Raw genomic sequence first — 7,078 nt, 5'->3', positions numbered from 1 at the left:
TTTATGACTGTTTTTTGTGACAAACATGTATGTGTTCCGATCACTCTATCACAGAAAAATAAGAGTTGTAGAACTTATTGAAAACTCAAGACAGCCATAACATTATGTTTTTTACAAGTGTATGTAAACTTTTGACCACAACTGTATAAGGCTGATGACATGTTTGTGTCTTGTTATGACTGAACATTTGTACACATTTCAGGGCTGCACAACGTTCAGGTCAGGACTCTGCATCTGCGTTGTTCGTCAGATGAGAGGGAACGTGTTCAGACGTTCGTCTTAGCTGAATGTGCATCAGCCACGTGTTTGAAGATTAGTAGATATGCTTTTATTATATTATTATTTGAAGAATTAGAAAATTTTCTGTGATTTTTTACAAAACATGGCAATTGTTTCCCTGTTTTTCAATGCAGGTGAAATAACAGATGTTTTTTACATTATCTAATTATTTCAGCCCCGTAGCGATTGTTTTCAATATAAGCAGGTGCAAAATTACAAAATTGCTTTTATAGCTAACCTGCTCACATGTATAACTTAAAATGTAAGCACAAGCATTAGAAATTTATGTTCACCATCCCCGTTTTACATTATAAGATCTATTTCACTGCCTTTTATTTTAGCTCATTACAATATAAAATAAAATTTTAACAAAATAAAACATCTGGTTGTAGTTAACCTAGTGCTGTTGATCAATTAATTTAATACCTGTGTGTTTTTTCCCCTTTGTAACAAACTATCTTTATTCAAGTGTGTTTTCTGTGAGCCTAGCCCAGATTTGACCCTGCCAGCACTGCAGTATTTGCCATAACTGAGATACCTTCATGTTTGCTTCATGGAGGAATAAAAAGCCCTGTTGAGAAACCCATGAAAGAAATGGGTTAGTAAATGCTGAATTGAAACCACATTTGTTGTTTCGTGGCGTGTTGCCTTTGTTGTTTCATCCTCACAGTCTTTCAGTTCTTCTTTTTCAAAAAATGTAGTGCCTTAGGTTTTATGTGTTGTGTGAGAATTGAGCCATTGTTCTGATAGAGCTGGTTACAGGAATTAGTACGCCGACCAGGTCTCGACCAATTTTCTGCCTGTCAGCAAAAAAGGTTGCGAGTCGAGGCTAAGTGATGAAACGGAAATAGAGACAGCTGGACATGAGACGAATTCCACGTCGCCTTTAACGTGATTTTCTTTGTTTCTGTTTCAGTGCGCGGCTTCGAGACGGAGGAACAGTTTGAGAGCTACGTGAAGAATGACACCACGTCAAACGACATGCTGGCAGCTGTGGTGTTTGAGCACCCCTTCACTCACCATGATGAACCCCTGCCCCTGAAGGTAAAGGGCAGCGAACACGCTGTCACACAGAGTGGAAGGTGTGTGGTTTCTGCATCTCGACGTTAGGGCAAAAATTCTTTTCCACATCCCAAGTGAGGGGATAAACTCGCAACACTCGTTTGGGCACTTCTGTTTGTTTCCTCAAATCTTGTGGGTTTACTTGTTTAGAGCCTTCAGCCTGAATAGAATGGAACATTGTAGCTATTTGAGTTGGCTTTTATGAAAATTACAAAAGATTGTTGTCACATAAAGTCACATTTCCTACATCTAGACTTCTAGGGCCATTTTGAGAGTGTAAAAAACAGAATCTAGCTTTCCCAATGACATGTATACTGTAGAATATAAGTTATTGTTTGAGCTTTCCACTCCATTACCTGTGTGTGAGAACCACAATGTTTATTGTTGGGTTCAAAAGGGTAAAAAAGTGATAAAATCAACGTAAGCTAACAGCATCAAGCATTAACGAGTGTGGACTGTGACCGGCTAATTTTTGGAATTTTTAATATTTTGTGGCGGGCTAATAAACACAGGAAACACTACACAGATTTGCTCCCATCACATTTAAAATAAGAAAATGATCCCGACTGTCTGTCCAGCAGTCAGAATGGAGACTCGAACTAAACACCAAGTGATAACATATACAGTAAATACACGTTGCCGTTGTAAAAACGTTCAAATCAATTTAAATTTACGTTCATGAAACTAGAAATAAAGACCAATGTAGTATTACGTCTAAAAACAAATATATTACTTACTTGCCTGTAATCAGAGTTTTGTTTGTTAGTTTTTGTGTCCTCACCCAGACACTGTTGCTTTGGTTGAAAGTGTCTAAAGACTTTAAGGATTGGAGTTTATCCAAAGTGTCTGCACTTATTTTTGTGAATTAAATAATTTACAATGTTGATGTGCCTGACTGTCAGTTAGAGCTGCCACAAACGATTATTTTTATAATCGATTAATCACCTATTATTTTTTTGATTAGTCGACTAATCGGATCATACATTAATTGAATATAAAACATAGAGCTTATTGTGCCAGAATGCAGCTGCTATTATTTAACCATGGTTAGATTTTAGCTATATGCTAACTAAAAATAATTGCTGTGGAAGGCAAGTTCTGCCTTGTAGATATTGCACAGGTTTCTCTTTCATTTTCTTAAAATGATCCCACACTTTTGAGCTCCGTTGCTGGGTAGCCATGATACTAGAGCCTGTCTGTATAATGTCTTGTGACGTCCACGGCCTACCCCAGTTACCACTACTGCACATGTGTGTCAAGGACAGAAAGGCAGATGTGGCAGTGGAAGGTGTCAAAGTTGTTTGGAGAGGAAAAACAAAGTAAAGAACAAAAAAAGAACACGATTAATCAATTATTAAATTAGTCATCGATTATTTTAATAATCGATTAGTCATCGATTAATCGTAGCAGCCCTACTGTCAGTAGCAAGTCTAAGTCCGTATACATTTAGCCTTTATCGTTGTCATATCCCCATAACAGCAAATCTTTACTTTGTGGCTTTTCAATGACAAACTATCTATTGTGTCTCAGTAACGTGATTCAGCCTTTGATGATGTCATAGCTCACAAAAATGTTTAAAAAGCGGACAAACAAAGCCTCTGTAATGCTGCCCAAAAGGCTCACAGGTAACAGAATTTACCAGACCCTGTCACAACAACTAGATTCTTATTGGGCTAGCTTCCTGTCTGCTCTTGTGGGAACTATCTAGAGATGAAATTATCTTCCTGCAAAAAACCTGAACACATGCAACACACAGACACAAGCCAAAACATAATTTTCTGTCTTTGCTGATCCAGGGGCAGAGTGCCCCAGACAGCATATTTTCTACTGTCCTTGTGCTGCTCAGAGCCCTCTGTTATTATAAGATGGCAATTTACAGAGTTGATGCGGTCGTGTTGGCCTCTTGAGTGGAAACCTCCAGCAGGCACTGGAGTGGTTTGCAGCCAAGTGTGAAGAAGCTGGGATAAAGCTCAGCACCTGCAAGTCTTTGAGGCTTCACTGGAGGCCACGGTGCTTTTGTTAACTGTGAAAAGCAAATATTTGTGTCACTCACAGATTAAAATTAAAAGATTATTTCCCCTGAAAATAATCAAGCTATCCACAGTATTCCTGATTTCGCGCCACTATCTATAATTCATAGCGGAAGAAGTTTCTTTCCACTTGGCTGTTGTTTACAATCACAAGGATACACCATCGCTGTTTATCAAAGCATTTTTCATCAAAATTTGGTGTAGATGGCCACATATCAGAGGTGTATATACTGTAAGGATGTTTTAAAAAAGCAGCAAGTGTAATTCTTTATTAGTGGCTCACACGTCACTGCTCATGGACTGGGTAGATGACGTGAAGCTATGTCCCGATGTTTGCTGCTAACTACTACTGACATCAACTACCTTGTCTTTCCCGAAGACGGACACACATGCAAAATCATAAATGTCAACAGTTCTGGAAGTAAAATGTTCATAAACCACTCAGAATTGTAATAATTTTATAAAAGCATAGTCATTAGATGTGCTCTTCCCCCTTATTTTAACCTAAAATTCACTGGGTGCTAGTTTGCTATTAACTTAAAGATGAACTGGAGGGTTTCATACAGCTGCAGTCATTTTAGATAAATGATAAATAAAAGTAAATAAACTGCCTCTAATAACTTTTTAAGCATGTTTTTCATTTAAAGAAACCGGACACTTTTATAGTCCCAGCGGGCTAAGCTCCTCGTCTTTTAATCCTGCCATGATGTAAAATAACATATTTTAGCACGTAATTGAGAAGAGGATTGTTTATTATTCCAGGCTTACTCAGAATTGATACAGTTAAATTAAGCCATTTATATAGTTTTGCCAGCATGCGGCTACTAACCATAGGCAAAATATTTCTTTAAGATTAGCTGCAAATAACATGCTAAACAACCAGGCTAACAGTAGCTAGCACTGATGTAACGGCATTCACCGTAGGATTTCATTTAGTAAAAACAAAGAACTGTACGGTTAAGTAGCGAAACAGGAACAAACCACATTTACACTTTAACTCACCAGGTACAGATTCAGGGTTTTAGTTGATATTGCTGGAAGCCGTCTAACTCACAGTGGTTCAGACAATACGCCTTCAGTAGCCTTAGCCCAGATAGAGCTCTGGATCGGAGTGAAAATCTGTGGGATTTTTGTCGATAAAATGAAAAAAAGCAAGCAAACTCTCTTTGGTGGTTTTTTTTTCAGATTTAAAGCTGCCAGCCATGTTAGTTTACCATCCTCCTTCGTAGTTTGTAGGGCGCTGAACATGACCGTGCCTTTACTACGTCTTGCTCCAGCCAAAATGTTTCTAAAGCGTTTCTGAGTTTTCTTCAATTGTTGTGGCAGTCGACAAATACACAAGATGAACCCAAACTCGTGATTGAACTGCTCAAGCTGCCAGTTAAAGGTAAAACAAACTGGATATATTTTTATCATTCACTAGCTGAATGAATGAATTTCTTGTGCACCGAAATTACAGAACCATTTTTGAGGGCTGTGGGCAGGACTAGCATCTGTCATGACAGCCTACTCACGCGTTTCTAGAAACTTGTGGATAATTTAAGTATTAACTTTGAACAAATAACTGTTTTTTTTTCCATGTTTATTTGGCTCAGTTCAAAGTGAACAAGTGATCACCCAAACTAGTTTGAGACCATTTAAAGTGTCTGTGATATGCTTATCCTTCTAATACAAAAGGCAAAGAAAATGTCTTTATATTATATGTTTGTATTTATATCATATTTTCTTTTGAATTTGGTTAAGCCAAAGTGAAACAGGAAGTGACATCAAAGGGGAACTCATTAAGAAAGGAAAGTTCCCGGTCTTTGTTCATTGAAACAATGTGATATCAACTCTGACTTTTCTTCATCTCTCCGATAGTGACTTAAATAATCTAAGGAAACATCAGATACTTATTTCCAGTTGGTGTTGTCGGTTGTTGTAGCAATGTGCTTCATTCAGACATTCCCCTTTGTAATCACTTCGTTATTTCACATGTGAAAATCTCAACAACTGTTATCAGTGATGTGGTTTATCTTTTTTTTTTCTGTTTTTTTTTTTTGCAATATGATGTCAATGTCAGATGCAAAAATGCATTCACACTGATTACAAAAAATTGATGTCGCACATAGGAAATGTTTTAAAATTCACTCAGCTTTAAACTTTGTTCGGCTTTGCCCTGATCTGCAGGTGAGATACCACCTTCGGTTCTCCTTCACGCCACGCAACGCTCCACCCAAAGAAAAGTCCGAGCTGAACCCGAACAATGACTTCGACTGGCACACGCTCAGCCTCTTTCCCCTGTTTCAACTGCCGGGTCCGAGGGAGCAGTTTGACAAGCAGGGTGGTACGCCAGGTGAGATCTGTGTCCAAGATCCGGAACTATTTATTTTACACTTTTTTTAATTTTATTTTTTTTTGGATGATTTTCACTTTCAGAGTAATTAGAAAACATTTGTCAAATTGTCAAAAATAATTTAATTGTCAAAAAAACTTTCTGTTTGAGTCTCTAGTGAAAGCCCACTTAGGCTGTGTTCTCATGACAACCACACATCTGCACATCTTTTGCATTAAAGGTGTTGTCTAGTTTTTTGACAGGGTAGATGGCATTTCTTTGACAACGTTAGTGGATGATATGTGAGGTGTCAAAAACTAATCAGGATGCACCCACTGCTTTTGATTTTTTTCTTTTGCACCAACCTCCTGTTGTGTAAATTGTCATTTAACTATAAAATGTGCACTAAATCCTTACTTTAAACTATTATTTTTTAAGGTTATTACCGAGAAGGATTTCTTGCCGTCCAGTACGCGGTGGACCGAGCCATCATGCTCGCCTACAACCGAACCGCTGCTAATCATCTGCTTAGTCAGACTAAAGTGGTCCTGTCCCGGTTTCCTTACCCTCCTTTCATCTATGACGTGTTCATCCTGGCCATTCAGAACCAGCTGCCTCTTCTCCTGGTGCTCAGCTTCACCTATACCTCCCTCAACATCGCTCGAGCCGTGGTGCAGGAGAAGGAACGGAAGCTCAAGGTGTGTTTGCAAACCTCTGGGTCTAAATGGGTCTGAAATTGTGTTCGTCTGTCAAGCTAATGTTTTTGCCTTGTTTTTCTATTTTTCAGGAGTACATGAGGATGATGGGCCTCAGTAACTGGCTCCACTGGAGCGCTTGGTTCCTGATGTTTTTCCTCTTCCTTTCGATTTCAGTTGTGTTTGTCACCCTGCTCCTCTGTATCCAGGTGAGTTGGTGTTGATTACTTCTAAATTCACCAGCTTGTGGTTGTTTTTAAACACTTTTTTTAGGTATTAAGAGATGACACAAGCCTATTTGCTCTGTTATATTTGTGAATGTGTTGGTGAATAAACAGCCGTGTTTTGCTACAATAAAAAAAGATCTTACTTCTACTTTTATTGCCAAACATTTTTAACATCATAAGCCAAAACACACAGGTGGTAATGTTTTACCTATGTCTTTGTCTCTGTTAGCAAAATATCTTTTGGACCATTGAATCACATTTAAAGGGGACTTATCATGCAAAATCCACTTTTTTAGCCATTAAAAGCATTTTGTTGTGTACTTGGACTCTCTAGGAGCAAAAAAGTTTAATTTAGTTTATCCCGGTGATGTGTAGATACAGTGGGGAAAATAAGTATTTAGTCAGTCACCAATTGTGCAAGTTCTCCCACTTAAAAAGATGAGAGAGGCCTGTAATTGACATCATAGGTAG

The 7,078-nt window shown here is 38.2% G+C and overlaps 1 protein-coding gene across 1 annotated transcript in view; it reads left to right on the top strand.

Moving 5' to 3' along the window:
* Nucleotides 1–7,078, top strand: part of abca3b (ATP-binding cassette, sub-family A (ABC1), member 3b) — a 35,716-nt gene that overhangs the window by 7,413 nt on the left and 21,225 nt on the right. Inside the window, exons 4-7 of the mRNA XM_014010072.1 lie at nt 1,196–1,323; nt 5,541–5,706; nt 6,124–6,383; nt 6,473–6,589. Of these exons, the coding sequence (XP_013865526.1) occupies nt 1,196–1,323; nt 5,541–5,706; nt 6,124–6,383; nt 6,473–6,589 (671 nt within the window). The remainder of the gene's footprint in view (nt 1–1,195; nt 1,324–5,540; nt 5,707–6,123; nt 6,384–6,472; nt 6,590–7,078) is intronic.

This window comes from Austrofundulus limnaeus, unplaced genomic scaffold (assembly GCF_001266775.1).
Source record: "Austrofundulus limnaeus strain Quisiro unplaced genomic scaffold, Austrofundulus_limnaeus-1.0 Scaffold65, whole genome shotgun sequence".
Classification (NCBI taxonomy): Eukaryota; Metazoa; Chordata; class Actinopteri; order Cyprinodontiformes; family Rivulidae; genus Austrofundulus; species Austrofundulus limnaeus.
Note: the sequence above shows the minus strand (reverse complement) of the source record. Positions and strands in the feature narration are given on the sequence as shown.